Source organism: Vulpes lagopus, chromosome 7, assembly GCF_018345385.1.
Source record: "Vulpes lagopus strain Blue_001 chromosome 7, ASM1834538v1, whole genome shotgun sequence".
NCBI classification, from domain to species: domain Eukaryota; kingdom Metazoa; phylum Chordata; class Mammalia; order Carnivora; family Canidae; genus Vulpes; species Vulpes lagopus.
In genome coordinates, this window is record NC_054830.1 from 115,119,542 (window position 1) to 115,146,777 (window position 27,236).

Consider the following 27,236-nt stretch of genomic DNA (forward strand, 5'->3'; position numbering starts at 1 on the left):
TATTTTCATCCCTTCAAAAGTACTTCCATCTCATCAGTAGTCACTCTCCCTACCTCCCTCTAAGCTTTAGGGAGTAACTAACCTATATAAAACTAGAAGATCTACAACTAATAATGACTCATCTGTCTCTATAGGTTTGCCTGTTCTGGACATCTCCTATAAATGGAATCATAAAATATATGGTATTTCATAACTGGCTTGTTTGATTTAATATAACAATATATAAAACTCAGTTGCATAGCAATACACTAGTGGTGAACATTCTGAAAGTGAAACTAGGAAAAAGATTTCATTTATGATTGTATCAAAAAGAATAAAATTCTAGGGATACATTTAACATGGGAAGTGAAATAATTTTTTTTTTGAAGTGAAGGAATTTTACATTTAAAACTCCAAAACCCTTTTGAAAGAAATTAAAGAGGCTCTAAATAAATGGAAATATATTCCATGTTTGTAGATTGTAATACTTAATATTGTTAGGATGATAACATTTCCCAAATTGATGCAACACAATCCCTGTTACAATCCCGATTTGCTTCCCCCCCACCCACTACAAATTAGCAGTCTATTCTAAGGCTCATATTGGAAATTCATATGCAAGTTATGTGTCAGATATAGGACACATATAAAAAACCTTTTCAACTCAGTTCTCTCATATTGCTAAAAACTGAACAAAGCAATTAGATATTTCTCCGAAGAAGTATAAGAAGCCAGTAAGCCTATTAAAATGTGCTCAACATCTTTAGTCATTAGGGAAATGCAAACCCAAACTACAGTGTGATACCACTTCACATTATTAAAATAAAAAAGATAATAATGACTTTTGGCAAGGATGTGGAGAAACTGGAATCTCCATACATTGCTAGTGGGAATTTAAAACACTATAGGTGCTTTGGAAGACAATTTAGCAGTTCCTCAATAAATTAAACATAGAGTTACCTTATGACTGAGCAATTTCCCTTTTAGGCGTATACCCAAGGGAGATGAAAACATAAAACTAGTACCCAAATGTTCATAGCAGCTCTTTCCATAATAGCCAAAAAGTGGAAATAACTTGAATATCCATCAATTGATGAATGAATAAATGAATGAATAAAATGTGATATATCCATACACTGTAATATTATTCAACCATTAGAAGGAGGAAGTACTAGTGTATGCCACAACATTGATAACCTCGAAAATGTTATATTTTGAAGGGATGAAACTATTCTAAAATTAAGTTGTAGCAATGACTGCACAACCCTGTAAATATACTAAAAACCATTGAAGTTTGCACTGTAAGTAGATGAATTATACTACCATATAATATTTATATTTCAATAAAACTTTATGAATATATGACTGAATTTTGAGTACACTTGATACACATCATGCATTCAAAATCTGAATAGGGGAAAGCAAACATTATTTTTCCATTATAGCTTATTTTACCATTTCAGTAATGCTTGTTCTCCTTATTTCAAATGCTTGAAATAGGTAGCAGCTTGCTCTGTTTAAAATTTAGTTGTGAATTTAAATAGCATATTAAATAACTGAAATTCAGTTTAAAGTGGAAATAAACCTTTTTTCCTATAATAAGAAAAATTATACAGAATAGTCCAGATACATACAGTTCCTTGACATTGACAGAAAGAAAATACGAATGCTTTTTTCAAACAAAATTTCTTATTTTATTTGTTTTAAGTTCTCTGTAGCATAATTGTTACATGGACTGCTTTATAGTATGACGTCCATATTGGAATTGACAGGATCTCTAGGGCCATGTTCTTAGAATTCAATGATATCTGAGATCACACTTAGCACTACTTACCAAATTATTCAACATATTCTGCTTAGAGTAAGATTTACAGTAAATGTTGTAAATGTTGGTTGACAAATATGAGGTTCTGTGGTTTGGCAGTCAAATCTGTCAGATGGTTTTGCTTAGATCTAATTTTCTTTTAGAAAAAAAAAAACAAAAAGAGAAGAACCCTGTGCTCAACTTCTTCAAATTACCAAGCACTTTCTAGCCCTTCTCTTTCTTTACCCTTCCATGCTGTACTCAGCAACCCTCTCCATTTGACAGTGTCCTTGCTGGCCTTCATTCCTCATACTCTTCCTCTTCTTGCCCTCATTTTTCCTTCCTGGGTCTCCCATAATGGCCTTCTCTTCTTTTGACTCCTCTTAAATGGTGGTGGTTCTCAGAAGTGGCCTCCTTAACTTCTGTTCTCATAATTTATGTGTCTCCTTTGGACATCTCATTTATTGTCACAACTTCAAACATACTCCTCTGAGTTGGTGATAATTTACAAATGTATGTCTTTATGGCTCATGTCTTTATTCAGTTTCAAATTTGTAGCTATTCAGTTGAAATTGCTGACCACTTCTCTCAAAAATCTCAAGTTCAAAAAGTCTAAAACCCAGCCTAACCTTAAAATGTCTTCTTCTCTCCATATCCCATCCTCAGTTAATAGTACTACCATTATCTCTGTTGTTTATCAAACTAGAAGTCTAAGATATTATTATCCAGTAGCAAAGTCCTATTGATTTCCCCTTCTTTGTATCTCATGAATATGTGTTCTCTTCCTCATCATAAAGCCTACTCCATGCTTTCATCTTTGATCACTAGGCTGTTCATTATCTGTCCACATTACCCATAAGAATTGTCCTTCTAAAATATTGATTTGCCTATGTAATGCTCTTGTTCAGTTTAACCTCCTTCAGAGACACCACTGATCACCTCAGAATAAAAGCCAAAGTCCTTGGGAGGACTCTGCAGGATTCAGCATATGGCTAGCTATCTAAGCTCATCTTCTATCAACATCCTACCCATTCTGGTACATTTCCCATGCTTCAGGTGTGCTCTGTTTTCGGATGTACTCACCCATTCTGTTTTTTGGTTTTATTTTTTGTTTGTTTTTTGAGACTTTATTTATTTACTTGACCCAGAGGAACAGCAGAAGGAGAGGGAGAAACAGGCTCCATGCAGAGCTCAATCCCAGGACCCTGGGATCATGACCTGAGCCGAAGGCAGACACATAACTGACTGAGCCACTCGAGCACCCCTTGTTTTAGTTTTTGTTCTTCTTTATTAGTCTAAAGTTGACTGTATTCCACTTAACCACAGTTGTTGGTTCAGAACTCCAGGACCTTGCCAACCAGCATATTCTCCTAGTTAGAGGAATGTAGTTCAGAACATTAGCACAAAAAAATGTTTGCTGTGTGCTCCTGGGAAAAAAATATTCTCCTTTCTAAGAGACAGCCACAGAAAGAGAAAGCCTCTCTTGCACTAGATACTCCAAAGATCTAGCCTAGAACTTCCCCATTAGGGAAGACAGCCTAAGGATGAAATCAAAGCACTGAGGAGGACGTAGTTGAGTGCATCTCAAAGAAACTGAGAAAGAGACATTGGCTTAAACCAACCCTGATGTTCATGCCATATGGACTTCAGATATGCATGCTATTCATTTTTTGGTTTATGTCCATTTAGACCACTTTTTTTGCTGTTTGCCAACCAAAGTCACCAAACTGATAAAGTTTTAACGATTTTAATTTTTATTTGAGAGAGAGAATGTGTGCACATGTGTGTATGCTCAAGTTGGGAGAGTGGCAGAGAGAGAAAGAGAGAGAGAGAGAGAGAGAGAGAGAGAGAATCTCAAGCAGAGTCTGTGCTGGCATGGAGCCCGACCTGAAGCTCGATTTCATGACCCCATGGTCATGACCTGGGCCACTGAAGTGACCCTGATAAGTAAACTTTTTTTAAAAAGTCAAGGGATGGTTGTCCCCAGAGACACTTTAGTTATGCAGAGGATGAATGAAACCAACTCCTTTTTTAAGACTTTGCCTTTTCCCATGAATAGACTTATCACTCTTAAAAACACTTCTGTATATCTTGCCAGGCAGTGTATGTTTTATATTTGTAAAGATATAATTTCAAATCTGATTGTTACATAAAATCTTGAAGAACTAATATTACAAAAGAGCTAAAAGCACATATACTTCCTACTATAAATTTTAATGCTAAGTTTAAATTTAAACTTATGGATAAATATTGGTTGGGCATGACTGCGTTGAAATGCAGGGTGTTTGATCCATCCAAAAAAAAGAAAAAGAAGTGAATTTTTCCAATTTAGGTGAAAGCCTACCCTAAAATGAAATACATTGCTATTGTTCGTGTAGGATCCCTAAATACTTTAGTAGGAGCCTTTTTTCATACAATTACTTGGAAGCTAATCTCCTAAGGTTTCTAGTTAACTCTAAGAATTATGAAACATGGAGTTTTGCACACTAAAATATTTAATACAAAAACCACAAACTTAATGGCACTCCATGTGTTCTACTCTGTCCCAGATTTTTTTTTTCCTTAAAGAAGAAAAATGTTAAGCATCTTTCATTTTTCTACTCTTTGTTGTCAGGGAGAGTATTTGGAAGTAGAGCACAAAGATGTTCTTTATGATGAAAGGAAATGCCTGAAAATGAGTTAATGCTTAAATGAAGGACCTAAGGTTTCTAATTTTTAAGAACTTAGATCAATCCTGAGCTCTTTACGTGCCTTGACTTTTGGTATGACTGTAGAAGATCAGAAAGCAGCTTAAGGTGTTTCACCTGTGTAGAGTTTGCTGCTCTACTGTGTACTCCTCTCTTTCATAGTCTTCCTTATCCTCAAGTGACTGATCAGTGTATTTGGTGATTAAAGCCCAGCTCTTCTAATTTCCTTTCTGTTCTGGATCCATGTTTGATTTTGTTAAGATGCACCACATGAAGATAGCAACACAAGACATAGTAGGCCCAAATTTGGCACACATGATTTCATTTTGTTGCATTAAATCTCATGGTAACTGCACCACATTATGTACTTGGTTCTCATGCAGTCAACTCATGTTAGAGTTCTGATCTCTCTTAGGGAATTGGTCAATTTTGATTTGTACCACTGTGCCTTCAGTGGCTAACTGCTAAGCCTCAAATGAAGATACTATTTCAGGGAATGCCTGAATCTTTTAACTTTTTTATATGTGAAAATTCCAAGAAGATGCACAGGCTTCTAGTTATTTCATGACACAGCTTGTAGGCAGGAGTAACTTGTCAGAATAAATGGAGGAAAAAAGAATGATTAGATCAATGGAGGAATTCAAGAATAAGTATTACCAACCATTTTTTAAATTGTGGGGTTTAAAATTTCTTTCCTTGTATTTACAAGAATATAATTTTTCCTGTTTCTTTATTGATACATTAAAAAATAAATTTATCCAACTTAAAAAAAACCTCAAAGAAACTTAAAAGCTCAGGTTTGCTTTTCCATAATCACTATGTTTATGACTTTTAAATCTTTCTCTGTATTTCACGGTCTTTGGTAGCTCTGTGCCCTAAAGAAGCTGGCCAACTCCTAGGCATCTGTGGCTGGATTTCGCTCACAATTGCTCATTTCCTCTTAAATGCATTAGCAAATAGGTCCCAGTGAACTTAATTGTAGTTTTGTTTGACTTTCCACCTCTCCCTCTGCTTACTGAACTAGAAGAAAAAATATGTTAACGGTTATATAAATGGCCAAGTTTTCTGCGTTAATGAAAGTTTAGAAGAAAGCAGATCTTTCCTGAATGTGCAAGGGAATAGACTAGTCCCGACCTTGAGTAAGCAGAACCTGATAAGTGCAGGGAAGTACAATAAGAAAACTGGACCCCTCCCAAAGCCTCCCAACTTTGCCCTCTGCCATGTTTCTGTATTATTTTAGATTTAAAATTAATTCCCAGAATGTCATATATACCCATATTCAAATGGAAGTACAAAAACATATCCTGAAGCCAGATAGAAGAAAAAATTACTTGCTATCCTCCATTGGTCAAATAATTAGCGTGAAAATCAGCTATAAATTTTTAAACATATTTAGTTATTCCACATTTTAAAGTGTAATTCCTGTATGTGTTTTTTTAAAGGCTGTAGTAGGGATAATTCCCTAATTGATATAGAATGGAAACGAAAACACTGACATCTTTACTTATTTTCAATTTAAATTGTGCTTGGGGGCGGGGGAGAGAAGGATATAGAGTTTTGCTTTAGTTGGCATTGTTTTACTGCCATGGGAGTTTACTTTCATCTCAGTTCCCATAGATATGTGTGAGAAATTCTTTGGGGTCTGAAACAAGAGTATATTCACGGTTGTATGATCTGACCTAATCAACCATGAGTGCTCTGATACTCTTAAAAAAAAAAAATCCCTTGTCCAAGCTGTTTAATGGAGGCCTTTCTCAATCATCTTCTCCTCCTTCCCTTGATTAGACATCGATGAGTGCAACGTCATTCCTGGGATATGTGAGACTGGAGAGTGTTCCAACACCGTGGGAAGCTATTTTTGCATTTGTCCACGTGGATATGTAACCTCAACAGATGGCTCTCGGTGCATCGGTAAGCCTTGGATTTTTGAAGCCATGATACAGAGCTTCTTTATAATAACAGAATAGCCCAAACATGTATGAAGATGGCAACAATTATAAAATCATTGGGAAAAATAACTGAAAAGGTTGTTTAAAATAAATGGCACCACTATTGAAGGATTGATAGACCAGGTGCTCTTTGCAAAGACTTCAGTTTCAGAAGCCATCTGGGTTTGTTTTATGTTGTCAAAGTCATTTTGGAAATGAATAAAGACTTCCTCAAGACATTGCTCTTTCCCAGTGCTAGAGACACAATGGCAGAAGAAAGATTTTTTTTTTTAAATCTGCCTCGGGAGACAGACTGTAGTAATTAAAGCTTCTTTCCTTGGTATGAATCATGAATGTAGTCAATGTCTTATTTACTTAGAGCTTGTTTATTCCAGTGAAAAGAGTTTTTACAAAAAAGAAATTGACACCTTTAATTTTGTGTTTTAAGTATAGTTAAAGTAAAGCCAAATATATGTGTATGTTTTCCTTTGTTTGGAAAGATGAAACAGTGTTTCTCAGTCATGGTCTGGGTCATTCATTATTGAGCAAAGCTTAAACCTAGGGCCACCATCCAACAGTGAATGTGAGAGGTGTAGATCCTGCCTTCAGAATACTGTATTGTCATCATATATACTAGTAGAAGAATAGCAATGGCCATAATAGAAAAAACAGAGTTAGTGGGAGTAAAAATAATCATTACCATTTATGAAATACATGCCATGTATAAGGTACTGCACATCTATATTACTCCCATTATCTCAGAGCTGTGTGGCCTTAGGGAAGCTACTGACTCCTCTCTGCCTCAGTTTTTTTCTAGTAAATGTGCAATAAAACATTTTTTATTATTATTAGGAGGAGGAGGAGACGGACGTGCCTCTGCTGGACCTGTATGTTACATAATCCTTATAATAGCCCTGTGTGATAAGTGTAATTACTCAGATTTGCAGACCAAGAAATTGAGGTTCAGAAAGGTTAAGGACTTACACAATGGTGCAGAGCCAGTAGACGGAGCCAGTGCTCTGTTACTGCCACACTACACTGTCTCCTTAGCTACTTTAAGGTATGAGGCACTTTACCTGTGCCTAGATATCAAGGTCTCTAGTGTGAGTGGTTTCTCCAGCACCATGCTGCCAATCTGCTTCAATAGGTAGGATGTCTCCGTCTGGCCTTCCTCTCCCATCTTAGAGTAATGATATTTGAATAATAGTTGTTTGTTCTTTATAATGCATGAAAGTTCCTATCTTACTTTAGGTCAAACATTTCATGTGGAATATTAAGTCTAGAAAATGGAGAATGTTAACTGGCTTTAGAATCAGTATGCCCATTGACTCACTGCATGTAAGTAATTCATTTAATATAATTTTGAAGTCAGAGGTTTATGAGAGTTGAAAACTAGTAGAACTACCTCCACTTGGCTTGATTTTTCTAAAACAATATATGTACACACACATAAACACATGCATCAGCTTTGAAAAGGCATGGATTAAACACTGTAGGAGGAATACCAATGTGGGAGTCATCACTGAATATCATTGGCTCATACTGTAGACCCTAGTTTCAGGAAACTTGTGTTCTAGAATATGGCTAGAAGCAAAAGGGAGGCTGGAGAAGTAAGTGAGGTTATTGTTGTGAAGTTCTGGAAATCCACATAAGGTGTATGTATTTTATTATATACAGTGGAATAATTGAAGGCTTTTGAGAATTGTTTGGAGTGGAGGTGGTAAGGGGTGAGAAGAGAAGCAAACTAGTTAGAAAAGAGGAATTTAACACAAATACTTCCAAATTATTTCTTTATATTTGATTTTTTAAAATTTCTAAATATTTGTTTAGTCAAAAAAAATTTGTGTTCACTTTCCCTTTTGCATTGAAAAGCAGGCATATTCTTCATTATATTCCGATAATCATGATTAAGACTCCCAGTGATTTATGGAGGTTGTTTTTCTTTGCTGTCAGATATTTGGTTTACCATGAAATTATAATAATAAGTTCTCTTTATCTCTTGCCTGTCTCTATAAAGTATCCCTTGCCTGTCTCTATAAAGTTCTAAATCTTGACCTGGACATTCAAAGCCCTTTAGAACCTGGTACCAGCCTGTGTTCAAGACTTGTTGCTAATGATTTGCCACCTCACCCTCACATTTCTGTCACTATTCTGCATGACCACACTACCACGCCTTTGCCCACAACATCCTCTCTTCTAAAGCATCTTGATTTCCTGACTCATCCTCCTTGTCACCAATTAGATATTCCATTTCCTTCTTGGGCAAAATTGATCAGCCCACCCATAATATTTTTCATTTTCTTCATTTCTGGCTTTATCACATTGTATGGATACTTGTGCTTTATTTGTTGGCCATACTGTACGCTCCATTGATCCTAATTTATACTGTTCCCTCAGAGCCTTACGTGGTGGTTGTAGAGAAGTTCGAGCTCAGTAAATCTTTTAGAAATGAATGGGCAAACCAACAAATGGATGAAGTAGATGATGTTGAATGTGAGAATTTTGTGTTGGTTAATAACTGCTTTCTATCATTTGGCATCCTGCTGGACATGATGTGGTTGCCCCTGAGTTATAGTCCAGAGTACTCCCAAGATAAGAGTCTGCTTGAACTTTTGTGGTACGTATGAATCCTCATTCATTCCAGGGTCAACATCCTGACCCGGGAACAAAAGAGATCCCCTAAGGAGGGAAGAGTGACTCTCCACAATTATAAAACCACTGTTAAAATTAGGCAGCTTAAAATTTCTTTGAATAACTGTGTTACATTTGGAATAAGTATGTTTTCCAAACAAATCTAACATTTTAATGTGTCAGAGATCTTTGATTTTGATTTTTTAAATCTGAGTCTATTTTCTTACACTGAATTTATGATTGAATTATGTATATCATGGATATGTCCATGTTATTTATTTTGTAACTATATATATATATACCACCAGTAATGAATTGGGTGGACTCAAAACTTTTTCTTGAGTATGAAACTGTACGTTATCTGCCCTTTTGTTCTGAGAGTGACATACGCTGATTGCTGCCCCAATTTCTTATTCTAGTTAACAAAAATATCTAAAAATATATCACATTATAAAGCACCAATAAGGGGGCACCTGGGCGGCTCAGCAGTTGGGTGTCTGCCTTTGGCTCAGGTCGTGATCCCAGGATCCGGGATCCAGTCCTGCATTGCAGGGAATCTGCTTCTCCCTCTGCCTGTGTCTCTGCCTCTCTCTCTCTCTCTCTCTCTCTCTCTTTCTTTCTCGCTCTCTCTCTCTTTCTCTCTCTTTCTCGCTCTCTCTCATGAATAAGTAAATAAAATCTTTAAAAAAAATAAAGCACCAATAAACCACCTCTTTTCTTTTATGTGTAGGAAAACAATTTCATATGGCAGAAGAATTGAGTTGGGCATTTTAATTTTAATCTAGGATATTCTCATTTTACTGAATATAAAAGTCAAATGCCTAATGTAGTCTTATCTAGGATGTTTTATCAAGTTTTTTTTTTAATATCCAGGACAGAGCTTTCTTTTCAACATAGAATACTAACACATGTCAGTTCTAAAAAGAGGAGAAACCTGCCTAATAATCATTTTCTTAGAAGCATTTTTAATAGAACAATGTGATGACTCTTATGTCATTTTGGAACCTCTGGTGTTATTAGTACCTAATTTCCACATAGTAATACAGGCAGAGAAAATGACTAGCAGACAGCAATGAGTAATTAGTGAGCTGATTGGAGTAGTGAGAAAATTCTGTATGCAAGATGATATGCTTGCTGATGTGAACCCAAAGCCAGTGGGGACCCCTAAGCAGAAAGACTTGAAAGTATCAGTCAGCAGCAACGCCAGCAAAATTCAGGAAATGAGAATAAGCACGTAGAAAATCTTGTGGCCACAACATTCTAGGACATTTTCTTGAGCCTTACAAAAGTTTCAGTGCACAATATTGTCTTAGAGTATTCTTAAGCAAACAAAACCTGAAAACATAATGTGAAAAAATAATAGTAGAAAATGTTTGAGGCCGTGAGTGATTAAGTGCTAAATCATTTTGTAGGTGGGTGCTATGAGTCAAAGCGTCTTAAGGAAATGGCTATTGATGTAGACTTTGGCACACAGGTAGTTGCTGCACAAAGGGAGCAGGACTGTGCCCAGCAAGAAGAAAGCCATGAGCAAGCCTACAGATGCAGAAAGTGTCTGAGGGGCTCCAGAGAGGGTGTGAAGAGTTTATCTGACTGAGAAGGAGAGCTGAGGGAGGAAATAGTTAGAGACCAAACAAGAAAGATGGTTGAACTTAAGATTCTATTGCTACGATTCTTAACTTCTCTGCTGAGAAGTTTCAGATCGATTCTGATGGCACTGAGTCCATCAAGATTTTCAAGCAAGTCAGAGACCATAGATGAAAATCAATGGGGGAAAGAACTTGCTGTTATTACTGCAGTTGTTTGTGTGGCGACTGGTGTTGGTCACGTGTGTATGGTATTTGCAACAAAACACTTGAGGGATAACCCAAAATGCCTAAAAATGTTTAACTGAAGGGAGAAGGGGAGACAGGGATGTAGTAGTACACTACGTAGTGTTTTACTTTTAACTTCAGCATCACGTACACCTCATCTGGTGGAACAGGGATACTAGTTTTAATTAAGAACAAAGGTCCTAGAAAGAAAAGGTTAGATGGTAAGGAAAAAAACACTTCACAATTTTAAAGTAAGAAATAATCCTAGGAGCCACAGTACTCCTGTTTCTTTAATTGTTCCCAGTTCTAGTTAGTCTTGTGTAATAGAAACATGAAAGCCAACAAACTTCAAAAAACATGAAGTTTTTTAGGAATAGCAGGAATCTGCAGAATTCATCAGGGGGAACTGAGTTTGGCTCCAGACTGTCACAGAGGCAGGTGCAATCCTCTGGGATCAGGGGATAAAGCCTGAGACAATGGCTGCCATTTATCCAACACCTAGGATCACTAGAATTCTAACCTGAGCTAACCTTACCCGCGTTTTCCGGCTGAATCCTTCATTTCCAATGAGCAAAACTCATTCAACAGGAGATCTCTTTATTTTGAGGTACAATCCCCAGCTTTTACAAGGTTTTCATCACATCGTCTAATTAACCATTAGTTCTCAAATCAAGCTTAGAGTAAATGTCAAGCCATGAGGAAACTCTGATAAGCATTCCATTATTTTGCCTCAAGATACATTTATATTTTAATCAGAGAAGATGAATTGCTTCCTCCTTCACAGTGGGGCTTTAAATGAGACTTCATGTAAACCTTGTTCAGGAATGTAGTGAGGGTGATAGATTGTTAGAAAAATAGACTTGTTTTCATTACTTCTGACATATCAGTCCAGCAGTTAAACATACACCAAGCATCAGAAGGATTTGTCCTTATTGTGAAATAAATATGCCTCATCTGCCTTTGCCCTGAATAATTCCCTATTTCAAGGGATGGTGTGCCTAGACAGCTCCCATTTCTATCAGGTGCCTTTTTTCATTCCAGACATTCTTCCCTGTGACATGTTTTCAACACAGTGCTTTCTTGGGACCATGCAGTTTTTGTATGCAAACAAAAGAGTCACTGCTTTGTGTCAAAATGTATTTTGGGGGAGACCTTAACTATGATGCATCAAATTGATCTGTTTCTTATCCTAGTATGTTTTTGATACACAGGATTGGAAGTAGATGGTCTACCTCCCTGATATTACTAGGAGAAACTAATTGTAGAATTTATGAAAAAAAGTTATGATTTATTTTCTAAGCCTCTCTTTCTGCTCTCTACTCTCTCACAAATGACATGGTTTCCTCCAATTTGTATCTTAGGGACTGACCAGAGATTTTTGAACTGTGTAGAACAGTGGTTATTTATACTTACTGAATTTGAAGACCACTCTTTGATATAGAAGGATGTTTTTTTCTTGATCCACACAGGGTAATAATTCAGTATCTTTGAGACATTGCATAATGGAAAAGCAACTGGGTATTTAGTAATACATTTAAGTGAATTTGTATTTTATTGGTCAAAATGCAGTCTCCATATATATGGGAATCACAGTAGTGCCTTCATATGGTGAGGCATTATATACTTGCATTGCATGTTCAATGTAAACACAGATTTGTGGACTTCTCACAATATTATTGCAGACTCCCGTAGTTTGGGACTGGTATAGATTCCTCATGATCCCTGATGAGCACCTACTCATTTTTATACATATTACCTTATTTCCAGTTTTTGGCCTACGAGTTGTTTAAAGTGTATAGGGTTTCCCTGGTTTGCAAATTTTCCCATGCTTGAAAAAAGATGTATTTTCTCCCATTGTTGAAAAGATATATCCTTTAGATCAAACTTGTTTCCTGTGCTGTTCACATTTTTTTCTTTATTTACTGAATTTTGTCTACCATATCTATCAGTTACTGAAAGGGTTGTCTGAATATCCCACCATAACAGTGAATTCTCAGTTTCTTCATGTGGCTCTTCACGCTTTGTTTCTCTATTTTGCTGTTATGTTACAAAATGATGAATATTTAAAGTATTATATTTTCCTGATAAATTGAGCCTTTTTTCCAATATGTATTGACTCTCTAAAATTCTTTACTTTTCGGGATGCCTGGGTGGCTCAGTGGTTGAGCATCTGCCTTCGACTCAGGTCATGATCCTGGGATCTGGGATCAAGTCCCGCATCGAGCTCCCTGTGAGGAGCCTGCTTCTCCCTTTGCCTGTGTCTCTGCTTCTCTCTCTCTCAGTCTATGTCTCTCATGAATAAATAAATAAATCTTAAAAAAAAACTCTTTACTTTTCTCCTTGGTCTGTTTCTAAATACTCTTTGTCGATTTTATCTCATTATCATGCTTCACATTTTTGTGAGTGGGTGCTAGTGGGTTTAAATATATGCCTGCTGTGTATTTTTTCCTCAGTCTTTCTTCTTCCTTAGGTTGTAAATGTATCTCCTCCAATCGAAATCTAAAATTTTTTGAAGTTTTTTCAGTCAGAAAATCTTTGTCTTTTAGGTTGAGCTTTAAATCCATTTGTATTTGTTATAGTAACCAATATGTTTTTATTTTGGTTACCTTCTTTGTGCTTTCCACTTTTTTTTCTTTGTTACTTTTTTCCTGTATCACTCTCTCTCTCTCTCTCTCTCTCTCTCTCTTTTTTTGGTTCTCTCTCCTCCCCCACACTCTGATTTTTAAACTTTATTGTTTAGAAATTATATACTTCCGTGGTTTTAGTGGTCATCCTAGTATTTTAAGGTTCATATGTAGCTTAAAGCCAAAAATTATCTGGATTTTACTCATATCTAAACAATAAAAGAGTATTGAAATGCTCACACTTTGCCCCCTCCTTAAAAAAAAACTCTAGCCAGTTGCCACTTTGTATTTGCAACAAATTAATCATTATCATTGTTTTGTAGTATTTTAGTGCTTGTTTATACATACCCATATATATAACTATTTTTCCTCATTATTCCTTCATATATTTCAAACCTGTTTGGAATCATCTTTTGCCTAAAGAATCTTTTCTACTGGGCATCTGGGTGACTCAGTTGGTTAGGCATCCACTCTTGATCTCAGCTCAGATCTTCAAGCTCTACATTGGGCTCTATGCCCAGCATGGAGCCCGCTTAAATTAAAAAAAAAAAAAAAAAAAGAACCCATTCTAAAATTTCCTTTAGCAAGAATCTTTTGGTAGAAATTCTTTCTTTTTTGTATGTGTTCCTGAAAATCACATTAATTTTCCCTTTGGAAAGATGGCTTCTTGGGATACAGAATTTTAGGCTGACAGCTATTTTATCATAGTGTACAGAAGGGACAATATTCCATTGCTGCTATTAAGAGGCCAGTGATTGGTTTAAATGTTCCTTAATAGGTAATCTGTGTCTCTTTCTAGCCATTTTTAACGTCCTCGTTTTTTCTTTGTTGGTCTGCGGTTTCACTGTGATGTGCTGAGCTCTGGATATTTTAAAAAAATTTTCCCACTTTAGATTTATTGGATTTCATAGATCTGAGATTGTCTTGCAACATTGTTAGAAAGTTCTAAGCTAGTATCTGTTGACTATTGCCTCTCCCTCAACCTGCTTTATTACTTCTTTCTAGTACCCTTACTAGATGTATGTTACCTTCTCATGCTCACCTCCATATTTCTTAACCTGTTTTAAAAGAATATTTTCCGTCTCTTGTCTCTCTGAACTACACTGAAGATAAATTATTCAGATATATTTTCAAGGTAACTAATTCTCTTTTCATCCATATGTAGTATACCATTTGATATATCCACTAAACATTTTTTCAGTTATGATAGTTTTCATTTACAGTGTTTCACTGAATTTCTTTAAGTCTCTTCTTTCATGGTTTATGGATTCTATTTACCTGTTCATATTTGTCTATTTTAATTGTCTTAAGCATATTGAATATCATTTAGTTCTAATTAATATCTAATGAATTGTTATTAAAAAAAATTACAAATTGTCAAAATCAGTCTGACCATTCTATATTTGATATCTGATGTTTATCAGCTGCTTTTGTTCATGGAACCTTGTTTCTTTATGTGTTATATATTTACTCATTTATTTAGCCGTTTATGTATTTTCTTCTTAGCCACTCCTCTATTTTTGGGGACTTGTCTATGGGAATTCTTTGAGACCTGTGTAATATTAGTTTCTCATTGGTCCTGTTTTGCTTTTGCCAATTGCTTGGTATCCCTGAGAGACCTCTATGTAGTATAATCTTCCTTTGAAGTTTTCCAGACCACAAACCTACTATCAATTGAGACATCAAAGCTCTCTGTTTAAGGAAGAACTTGTGGTTAAAGATTCTTAGGAGAGATTTATTTTTTATTTTTTTATCTCCACTCAGTCCTGAGGTGTAAAGATAGGCAAGTCTCTAAGCTGCCCACCTGTGTACAGTATAGCTTTGTACAAAAGATTACTTATGGTTCTTTGGGGCATGTAGTTGATGAGAGAGTTTCCTATTAAGTTTTGTGCTGGATTTTTTTATCTTGTATGCCCTAGCAGCCCTGTGGAAGTACCAAGGCTGAAGTTCAGAGTTTCCAGAGCTTTGCAGAAGCTCTAAATCTGAAATCTAGATGTGTGCTTACCTCTTAAGATTCCCATTTTCGGGACGCCTGGTCTGCCTTTGGCTCAGGGCATGATCCCAGGGTCCTGGGATCAAATTTCATATTAGGCTCCCCACAGGGAGCCTGCTTCTCCCTCTGCCTATGTTTCTGTCTCTCTCTGTGTATCTCTCATGAATAAATAAATAAGTAAAATCTTTTTTAAAAAAGATTCCTATTTTCACTTCATTGTGAGTCTGTATTTTTCCCTTTCTTTCATGACAGTTGGGTAATGTATTTTTAAAAATATTTTTTCAAATTTTATGCAGGATGTTCCAGTTGGGAGGGACATTCAGGGTAGCTGATCCACTATTCTGCTGGAAAAGAACAAATAGTGTTTTATTTAATTCTGCCACTAACCCTGTTCCATGAGGAAGAAGAGTTAAATATAGCTACGAAATCAATCAAATCTTAGTAAGATTTCGAGGGAAGACCTAAATCTTCTGATTCAAGGATGTGGGTTTGTTTTGTTTTGTTTTGTTTTTGTTTTTTCTCAGATTCATTGGTACAACCTCCTCCTTGCAGGAGAATTAAAGAAAGAAACACATTCAACCCACTTTGTAATACTGAGTGTGTTTTGTAACCACAATTATTGTTGAGTTCAGAACTTTCTTATCTACATTTACATCCTATTCTTGAGGAATGTAGCAACTGAGTAAATTTAGGAATATGATACTTGGGGTTTCTGGAATAAATATTCCAGAACTTATTTTCCTGCCTCATTTTTGGGCACAGAAATCTACCTGTGAACTTATTCCCAGTGGCAGGCTGTCTAAGCCCAGCTTGTGAGGTTTATGAAATGTCTGCGGTGCTTTCAAGTATGCATGCATGCTTCAAATTTAGTACTTCACTTTTGGGCATACTAGGTTTCTTTTGGGAAATGAAAGGCGGTGTTCTGATTCTTACAGGGAGTACCTTAAAGCCAATTCACTTATTGAACAACAGCTTAGAAGCAACCTGGATGTACTACAGACCATTTGAGAAAGTAAAATACTTATTTTAAACTCTGTATCCTGTATAAAAAAATAGACTTTACCTATTAATGGAATTTTTAATAGTTTCATCTACATTATTGATATGCAGCTCCTGATTGTTGCAGTACATATTTCTTCTTGCAGTCATAGACAAAACTTCTGCAAAGCTTCTTGATGAAAGTTGAATAATATATATTGCTTACAATAAAGGCAATTTTAGTTTATTTAAGCCCATAAGGCTTACAGATGATATTAGCATTGTATACTTTTGGAACTTTGCATTTTATGTTCTCTTTTGGTGATGTCTTTCACCCTTTATCTACTGTTATGATCCATTCTCTACCCTGCTGCTAGGGTGATGTTTATTATAGTCATGTTTGATCATATTGCCACTCTACACCCAATGCTGCAAGATAATCCACAACCTTCTTACCATAGCATCTTTCCAGGCCCCATGGTTACAACTTGGTCCTCACCTTACTTTACTTGTCTTTACCATTTGCATAACCCATTGCCCTTAATTCTTGAAAGTATCTTATCCAGCCTCACGGCTTATAACTGCATGAGTACACAGGTCATTCATAGGTATACATCTTCAACCTAACCATTCCTCTGGGTTCTAGGTTCCTATATTCAACATCTCAAATGTAAAAGATTTTAAAGAGAAGCCTTGTGCTAAATCTCCTAATCTTGCTTTTTCCTCTTTTCTTCCCATCTCAGCTGTCTTAAGTCAAAAACTTAGGAAATTTCCAAGACTCTCTTTCTCTCATACTGCACTCCCAAGCAAGTTCCCCCTGGGCTGTGCCTTCAGAGTATGTCTGTCCTCTGACCACTCTCATCATTGTCACCACTGCCACCATCATCCAAGCCACCATTATCCCTTTCTGATTACCTTCACTGGCATTCCTGCACTCACTACAGTCAACAGGCCAAGAGATCTTTAAAAAGTAAACCATTATCTATCCTCTAATTGAAAGGATCCAGTGACTTGTATAGCACTCCACATAAAATCCGAAAATCCTTCTCTAATGATCTTACAATATTATACATGATCTTGCCCTCTGAACTCAGTCATCTGTGCTCCCTTTTGTGTTCCTTCTCTGGCCACATTGGCCCCTTGATTTTACACACATCAGGCCCATCCCTGCTTCTTCTTTGAACTTCTCTTCCTTCAGATAACTGAGTGGTTCATGCCTCACATTATGCAGGTCTCTGCTCAGATGTCTCAGAGGAGCTGTTTGTGATCAACTGTCTAGAATAGCAACTATATCAGTCAGGTATTTGGTTAACAAACAACCATAAACTCTCAGTGGCAAACAATACTATGCACCTGCAGGTCAGCTGGGGATTGGATAATCTAGGCAGGGATTGGATTCTTGCTTTCCTTCAAGCTCTGGGCCTGTCTGGGCTTGGCTTCTCAATGTAATATGAGCATATATCTGCTTCATGCCTTTCCTTTCTATATTCCTGGGGTACAGCATGGAATAAGTGTTCAGTGAATGTGCAATCAGTAAGTAAGTGAAGAAATGAACAAATGTCATAGAAACTAAGAGAATAAATAGGTATAATAGAGGTAAGTAGAATAATCCCCTTCACTTAGCCTCTTCTGATATGTAAAATAATTGACACCAGACCCTGAAATAATTCTGCCTTGCCTTCTGTTTTCTTCCCACATGTTCAGATCAGAGAACAGGTACGTGTTTCTCAGGGCCTGGTGAATGGTCGCTGTGCACAAGAGCTCCCGGGCAGAATGACGAAAATGCAATGCTGCTGTGAGCCTGGCCGCTGCTGGGGTGTTGGAACCATTCCTGAGGCCTGTCCTGTCAGAGGCTCTGGTGAGCAGCTGAGTGCTAGTCCCTCAGGACAGGTGGTGGTAGGAAAATTAGCAATGCTTGTGTACTTTGCTGTCCTCCTTGAAGTCAAGTCATATGTGTATTCTTTTTATGGTCTTCAGTGTGACTGAGCTGTTTCTGTGAGGGACAGGGCTGCATTGTTTATTTGTATCAATTTTGATTTTATCCATTTTATTAATATCAGAAAAATTCCCAAAACCTGATTATGGCTTGTCTTGGTGCAAATATTTTTTAAAAATTATTTTGAACATCAGTATTTCAGTTCAGTTTTAAAATCTCCTGATCTTTCATTTCAGAGCTTTGAGTTTATTCAAGTACATTAATTTATATTTTATTTTAGGAGTGTCCTTAATTTCTAGTATCCCAATCCTTGAAGATATTTCCCCTTTTTAATGACCTGAATGTTAAGAATAAAAGGGTAGGAGGATACCTCTCTTTCACTTTGCTGTATTAACTAACCGTATAGCTGGGCCATATCAGGAAATTACTTTAGGATAAATGAGAAGTAGCTCCTCTTATTAATGTGATACAAATGATAAATTAGGATTAAAGTTTATCAATCATATAAAGGCACATCAATATGTTTTGTCATATTGTCTTTATGTCAAATTATGGTATTATGAAAATAAACTTTTTGAACTATGCTTATCAAGATATGTATCTATATGTACTGTTACGGAGAAAAGATAAAAGCCCATTCTTTCAAAATTTCTAAGCTATAAAATATCAAAATTGAGTAATAAAAGCTTTAAAATGCACCATTAATGTATAGTACACAATTTTGGAAATTTATAGTATTACTAGTAATATATAACAGTAATGTTAATACTGAAACAATTGCTTAACTTAAATTTCATTTCTACTGACATGATGTTCTAATTCTGAGAACCAATGAGGAAATAAGGAGCTTGCTTCTTTTCTCTAAGTTTTGATACTTTGACAAATAAGGAGCAGATTGAAAAGCTAACTAAACACTGTTTTCTGTTAAAGTCTACATACTAATACCATAAAACAAAGAAAGGAGATGGGAAAAATCTATAGGTATGATACTGAGAACTTTACAAATAAAACCAAATCTACAGAATGAATTACTGAGTGCTTTAATTTTCATCCACTTAAGTAAATTTCTTGCATTCGTAGTTCCATCTGGAATTTTACGAGCGGCACTTGGGTACATGAAATCAAAATGCACATATAGACAAGTCTTTGCTTATGCAACTCAGTTAAAATATGGCAAATAGGGGCAGCCCTGGTGGCTCAGCAGTTTAGCGCCGCCTTCAGCCCAGGATGTGATCCTGGAGACCCGGGATTGAGTCCCATGTCAGGCTCCCTGCATGCAGCCTGCTTCTCCCTCTGCCTGTGTCTCTGCCTCTCTTTGTCTCTGTGTCTCTCATAAGTAAATGAATCAAATCTTTTAAAAAAATAAAATGTGGCGAATAGATTTTCATTTTTTCTTCCCTGAAATATATTTATACCTTTTCCTGCAACTGCTAGCCTTGAAAACCTGGATCAAGATATAATACCTTACTTCCTTACTTAATCAGATCAAATAATATAGATAAGCCAAAATGTTCTTACAGTATACAGATTGATTTTATCATGTAGAAGGCCATGCATCTGTGTTTACCCGGCTTTTCTTTTCTTCTAGAGGAATATCGCAGACTTTGCATGGATGGACTTCCAATAGGAGGCATTCCAGGGAGTGCTGGTTCCAGACCTGGAGGCACTGGGGGGAATGGCTTTGCCCCAAGTGGCAATGGCTATGGCCCAGGAGGGACAGGCTTCATCCCCATCCCTGGAGGCAATGGCTTTTCACCTGGAGTTGGGGGAGCTGGTGTAGGGGCCGGGGGACAGGGGCCCATAATCACTGGACTAAGTGAGTGTTCGCTTTTTGTGTAGATTCTTTAGTTTTCTGCCTTAAGTGATATTATGATACCTAACTTTTTTTTCAAAAGGTGTGTGAGTGTGTGTGTGTGTGTGTGTTAAAACCCCTTTCAGGTTCTAAAATATAAAGTAGTAGTAAAAAATTCTTAGGAAAATATTATTTTTCTGTTCCATAAACTTTCTAAATTGGAGAAAAGAAGAGTGACCCTCTTTGAAAATAAAGATGAGAGCATGGTCATACTCCAGTCCAGATGACGCCATTAAAGAGCATGTTTTTGGTTCCAGTGTATTTCATTTGGCTGTTTGGAGTTGCCCTATTCATACACCCCTTGAATTATTTTCCAGAACCATTTCTCAACTGAGATAAACTGAACAAGTCTTGCTCTGTGCCTATCCAAATATTTTAATGAAATATCTTTCTTTTCCTCACCCTTTTTTATTTTTTGTTGAATAACTTGGGCTTCAGGCCAGAACTGGCATTGGTGTACTTGACATTTAAGTTCGTTCTTTTTGTAAGAACTGCTCTTGCTAATAATATTTAATGATGTCCTACAGTGTTATGTTTATTCTTTTTGGCATATAGCCTATTTGCTATATCTGAATATTCAGCACAGTTACAAAAGAAAGAAAGAAAGAAAAGAAAAGAAAAAAGAAAAGAAAAGAAAAGAAAAGAAAGAGAAAAAGAAATGGAAAGCATTCAAATGTACAGTAGAACATTGCTGAAATTTTGAAAAGACATCATTATGGGCACAGTTTCCAGATGTATAACTTAACAAATGCACATTACAACCATGTGTCTCAGGAATTGTTTTTGGATCCTCAACATTCAAGTTTTAATAAAATAGAGAATAATGTGAGCCTTTGATATGTACACCTAATGAACAGACCTTTTAAAAATTCAACTTTAATAAAAGTGCTGCATGTTGTAATGCTGAAATACCATTTTTACTTTGATTTTCTGTAGCTATTCTGAACCAGACGATAGATATCTGTAAGCACCATGCTAATCTCTGTTTAAATGGGCGTTGCATACCTACTGTGTCTAGCTACCGATGTGAATGCAACATGGGATATAAGCAGGATTCAAACGGGGACTGCATAGGTAAGCTCATGATTCTTTAATCCTTCATTTTTTCATAGCTTTAAGACTGTAGAGACAAATTAGAGTGAAAATCATTTTAAAAGAAAGTCTTCTGAAGCAAAGCTAATTTCCAAGCTGTGTCTCCTGTGTGCACCTCCTGCTCAAATAACCCCCTTTATGAATCTCTCAGTTTTTCCTGACCTGTATATTATGATTTCTGTGTCTGCCTCACTTTCTCCTTCCTTCTTAGCTGAGCAGCACTAGGTATATGGTGGTCATTACCATGCTGAGGAAGGTAGGTACAGATTGGGACGAGATAGGTGAGGAGTCAACATGCCCCAGGTGAGGGACATGTTGAGTGTTAGGTATCTAAGGCATTGCGTTATAAAGGTCTAAAGCTAAGAGGAGTGTTCAGAACTGAAGTTATAAATCAAGGCATCTGTGATGTACAGTGGCTGTTAGAACTTTGAGGGTGAGTATTATCACCCAGGCTGAACCACAGCAAGAGTGGAAAGATAATAGTAGTACTGTGGCTAGAACCCTCTGCCACAGCGACAGAGTCCCACTAAAGAAAATTTGCTGATGCCATTGATGAGATAGCAAAATAATTCCAGAAAGTATTATGTCACTGAAGCTATGCAAGGATACCCTTTGAAAAGTAGTGACAAGTGTGAAATGTGGCAGAAAAATCAAATATAATGAGGGCCGAAAAAGCTATTGGATTTTATGATGAAGAGGGTTTTGATGACCTCTTGAGAGTAGTTTTAGTTTAGGAGTAGTTTAGCAAATGATAATGTATATGCTTTGTAATTAGCATAACCCTAAATACCTGATTTGGATTCCAGTTTTCTGTCATATAGATGAACAGGAACAGAGAGTATCAAATTTTGCCAGGATAAACTGAAAAGCTTTAAGTGTACTATGATTATGAAGGAAAATGTGAGCCAAATATGTTTTGGAAAAACTAATCATTCTAAACTACATACAGTTGAGAATGATTAAGTAACCTTTAACTCACGATCCTTGCAGTTACACAGGTTTTGCACTGCACAACTATAAAGGGACCATTCACATAATGGTCACATTTATGTATAAATGTCACACCCCAGGGTTATTTAGAGTATAACCCTATGCAGCAGCCCTGGCTTATCTGATACTACTGGATGTTTGTTGAAGTGATAGACCGGGATGGGTAGGGAGTGGAATACCATGAAATATGGATATATTTATTATTATGTGACTTGAAATTGACTTTCCTACCAGAAAACATGATTATAAGTATACAATATATAAAATATCTTCTCTCATACATACATATAAAATTACAGTGTATCGAACTGAAATTTGATTCTTTTATTATTATTAATATTTGCATTCATATGTCACTTCATGATGCACTAACCAGTAAATAAAAGTAGGCCAAAAGTTTAATCTTTTCTGCAAAATAGCCAAAGACCACCATTTATTTCATATAAGCATCCACATGTACTTTTTTCTACCTAATTAAAACAATTGTACTCTGGGGGATTTTGTGAACCATTGATATAAAATGAACTATCTTTAAGGATCACAAATTTTGTTTCTGGAGTCATTCTTCCAACCAGCTTCCTCAACAAGGGTTCCTTTAGTAAATTTAGTCCTGCAGAAAGTGATTTCAGTAACCATTTTTTCAATTTTCCCAAGGGTGATGCACAGGTAGTATAACTCCAGATGCAGAGGATGTGAGCTAATCACATAAAGTGAATGTCCAAAGGTAATAATAGGTCCTTATTTTTCTGAAACTCATGTGAGAAGGGCTGCTACGGATGCTTTCATAAACTGTCTAAAGTAGCATTGGGATTGCATGTCTGTACAGTTAATGTGTTAATATATCTCAAATTTGTGTATTTTACCCAAGCAGTATTACAAACAGTTGCATTCTAGATTGATCTCATCCTCCTGTCCTGCAAAGTTAAAACCCAAGTGAAGTTTAGGTTTATTTATTATTTATTTAGATTTATTTATTTATTTCAGAGGTTGGGGGAAAGAGAGAGTGAGTGAACAGGGGAGAGAGGCAGAAGGAAAGGGAGAGAGAGTCTCAAGCTGACTCTGAGCTAAACCTGAAGCCTAATGTGGTGCTTAATCCCATGACCCCGAGATCACGACCTTAGCTGAAACCAAGAGTCGGTTGCTTTAATTGATGGAGTCATCCAGATGCCCTAGTTTTTAGTATTTTTAATTCAGTACTCTGTATAAGTTTGAGGTTATAAATAATAAGGTTAGGATATCAGAAAAAGTTAAAAAGATATAAGTTATCTAGTGTTTTAATTTATAGGAGCCCAAGATAAGAGTGGTAACTAATTTGTACTGTTTTGAGGAATAACAAATTGCCCCTGCTGTTTGGGAACTTGTGTTAGATACTGATGAAGTGTCATAATGTGAAAAGATAATAACTCTATTAAAGGATCACAGACAAAGAAAATAAAATCACATCCATTTTGCTATTATAAGAAGTAGTCCTGAGACCTGAAAATGTTCTATTTACTTACCATGTTTTTCTCTCCTTTTCCTGCTATCAAATGTATTTCTGCAACTCTTTTATGTCTACATAAGACAAACAACTGTTAGCAATAGGATTTGATTCAATTCACATCATTCTGTTTTGGGATAGTAAGAAATAATTCCTGTTTCTTTTGGGCCAGAGGTAATCTTAGAGCCCTTGCCAATTAAGTGTTGGCTAAATTGGAATATAAAATACTTGAAAAGTATTATTATTCTTTATTATGATTTCTATTATTAGTAGCATTTTATAAGAATACTATCCTTACACCAACACCCAACAGTATCTGAGAATGTAACCATTTTGATAATCAACCTCATTCAATTATTTCATTTATTTTAGGAGTTTAAAAATCCTGTGAATTTTGCTTAAGAATACTCAGTCCCAATAGGAAGAAACTAAAGTGCACAGACTGTAATGTTTAAGTACTCCCATTCCTCTACACAAGGCAAAACAAAGGTGATCATTTGGAAGTACTAGGCTGTGACACCTCAGAATCAGGAGCCATGAAGTGTACATTTCATAACATGACAGTGGTTATTTGTGATTAGTCTACAACTTAAAATCTTACAGTAATCCCCCAAAACAAATGGGATTTGAAAGTCATGTATTTTAAATGCACTAATAGTTTTTTGGTGAGTGTTTTCACTTCTAAAGAAGAAATAAGTCAGTGAACTACTCTATCTTTCTGTCACCCTTGGTGTGATCTCTAAGGGGCTAAGGAAATAGAAATGAATTATGACTGTAATGGCAAAATAATTAGCAGAGCTGTCCTAGCACTGAGAGGCCTTGGAAACAGGTTCTCAAGGAAGGAAAAGGCCCTGAAAAGTAACCTGGCTTCCTGGAAAGTTTACCTCAAGAGAGGGGGTTGGGTGCATGGTGTCATGTTCTTCACTAGAATTGAGTTTTACAGTGAACAGCTTTACAAGCAAGCTTCTGAAACATGTTTTTAGTTGTTGCATTTCAATATTACCAGAGAATTTAAGTCATTTTCAACTGCAAACTCAAGGTGATAATTACTATTCGAAAGTCCAAAGTATACTTTATATGCTTGCTAATGCTCTGAACTCTGTCTTTTCTCATTTTGCTTCATTCCTTTGGCTCAGTAGAATTGATGTTATCAACCAAAAGTTTAAATGTAAGTTAATCTTAATGGGCTGAAGGCGCCCTTGGATGAATTGAAAAAGCATTTAATCCTATTATTCTCTGTTGTTTTGATTTAATTTGCTATGGGATTTTTTTTTTGTTCCCCTCCTTTACTAGAGAGGGCTTAATTGCATTTAGTCTGAATGTTTATATAAATGAGGTTGGTGAGTTTGATAGATTACAGTTCATTTTTTAAGAACATCTGTGAAAGCAGTAATCTGTTTATTAAAATGGTAAACCTGTGAATTCATTTGATTGTTGTGCTCTCCAATTTAGCTGAAATTGTATATGTTAATAGCTTCTACATGTATATGAAATGGCAAGTCATTATGCCCTCACCAGCCAGCAAAGTTTTCAATTTACTAGCATTTAAAATTATATTTAGTGGGCATTGCTGAGAGAAGATGAATTTAACTTTTTCTGACTCTGGCATGTGTAATTTGTCTGGACTCTGAGCAGTCCAAACTGTTCAGTCCGCCATTTGGTCTTAAAGTCCCTGAATTCTGCGATGGGTTTGCATTTAATCAAGCCTTAGGAGAGCTTGAATGAAAACAGTAATGTTTCTCACATTTAGGATCTGAGCTAGTATTTGCATTGAACTTGGTTTATGCAAAAATTTCCTGTGTCCATTGTAAGATCCTAAAGAAACCCAAGGCTGCTGAATGTAACAGACTTTGTTTAAATTAATTTCCATTTTCTATTCCACCTTCTGTTATATCAAACAACCAAGCCTCAGTGCATATATAGTTACATATCTAATTGAGGACATAATAAAGAAATTCCACAATCTGTCAATTTCTTTCTTTAAAACTAATGAAAATGACAGCATAAATCTATAAATATATATCTTTGAACATCTTTCTTGGGTTTCCAATACTGTACAAGGCTTTGAGGAGACTATTAACTTGCCCAGATTGCTACGTATAAGTGTTAGAGCCTTTTATAACTCATGGCTATGTGTTTCCAGAGTCAGCTTAAAAAAAAATCTTTTCAGAGTTTTTAATCACTGTGCATTTTTCAAACTGAAAAATCATTATTTCTCGATTAAAGCAACTTCCTTTATGCTTTCCAATATGCAATATTTTTGTAAATCTCTAGACTGGACTCTGTATTTGAAGAGAGGAATTTTCATTCATTTATAAATACTCCACTCTTTAGACTATTACCACTGACTGGCCTTCTCTCAAATTGGGGAGGCCTAAATGTACTTTAAACAAACATTTCTAGGAATGGAGTGAAGTCTGTAATGGTTTCTTTTGCTGCTCACAGATGTTGACGAATGCACATCAAATCCCTGCACTAATGGAGATTGTGTTAACACACCTGGATCCTATTATTGTAAATGTCATGCTGGATTCCAGAGGACTCCTACTAAGCAAGCATGCATTGGTAAGGCAGTTTGCATTCACATATGAAAATGTTCCATGAAATATAGTGACCCGGGCTGTTGAGGTTAAAAGTAAATTTATTAAAATAAGACGTGGAATGAAGTAAGTGCTGTTGCATTACTACAGATTTATTTTATACTCCCCTCAGATGTGCTTCCTTTATGCATGAACACTGTTTGCATGTATAACCCTGGCAACATGATATCGGACTTTGCAGAAAATTCAGTTTGTCTTCCTTCCTTAGAACACCGCTTCCTTTCTCCAAGTAACATCGGTAGCCTTCCTGCTCTCTGATTAACGGAGCTTAAGATTTATAGGCGTTTTCAACTACTGTTTTCTTTGAACCTCACATGTACTCCAACACCAAGTCAGGCCTCATCTTGATTCACAGTTTTGTTGCCATACTCCCCGTCCACCATCCTCCACACTCTCTCACTGCTAATTCATTGCAGAATTCTTTCTGTAGATGACTCTGCTTATCTTCTTTTTCATTTCCTACTCATTCATGGGTAGTTGCTTGGCTAAGCTTGCCTAGCAGTCTTCATCATGTTGCTCTTAACCCAGGTAGTTTGAAGTTATTGTGTTCTTACTCAATAGCTTTAGATATCTTCGAACATTGTGTCCAAAATATTTGCACCAGTCTTTGAACTGCACTGTCCACCCTCATCTAGCCTCCCAGCACACCCCATCCCATTTTTCTCTTTCTTTTCCTCTTCAGCTACTACAAGTCAAGACTATAAAAAAAAAATCTGGTGACAGATGGAAGTTTGTCTAAAGAAGCAACATGATCTTAGATATTACATGTAAAAAATTGAATATTGAACATCACATTTATTATCTTACTGTTTTTATCTGTGGTTATTGTAAAAGAATAATATTTGGCCATT

At 36.2% G+C, this 27,236-nt stretch overlaps 1 protein-coding gene across 1 annotated transcript in view; it reads left to right on the top strand.

Moving 5' to 3' along the window:
• The window catches only part of FBN2 (fibrillin 2), a 244,367-nt gene that overhangs the window by 114,410 nt on the left and 102,721 nt on the right, over positions 1-27,236 (top strand). The window contains 6 exon segments of the mRNA XM_041764048.1: positions 6,256-6,381; positions 18,140-18,165; positions 18,167-18,293; positions 19,960-20,187; positions 21,160-21,297; positions 26,231-26,350. Coding sequence (XP_041619982.1) covers positions 6,256-6,381; positions 18,140-18,165; positions 18,167-18,293; positions 19,960-20,187; positions 21,160-21,297; positions 26,231-26,350 — 765 coding nt within the window.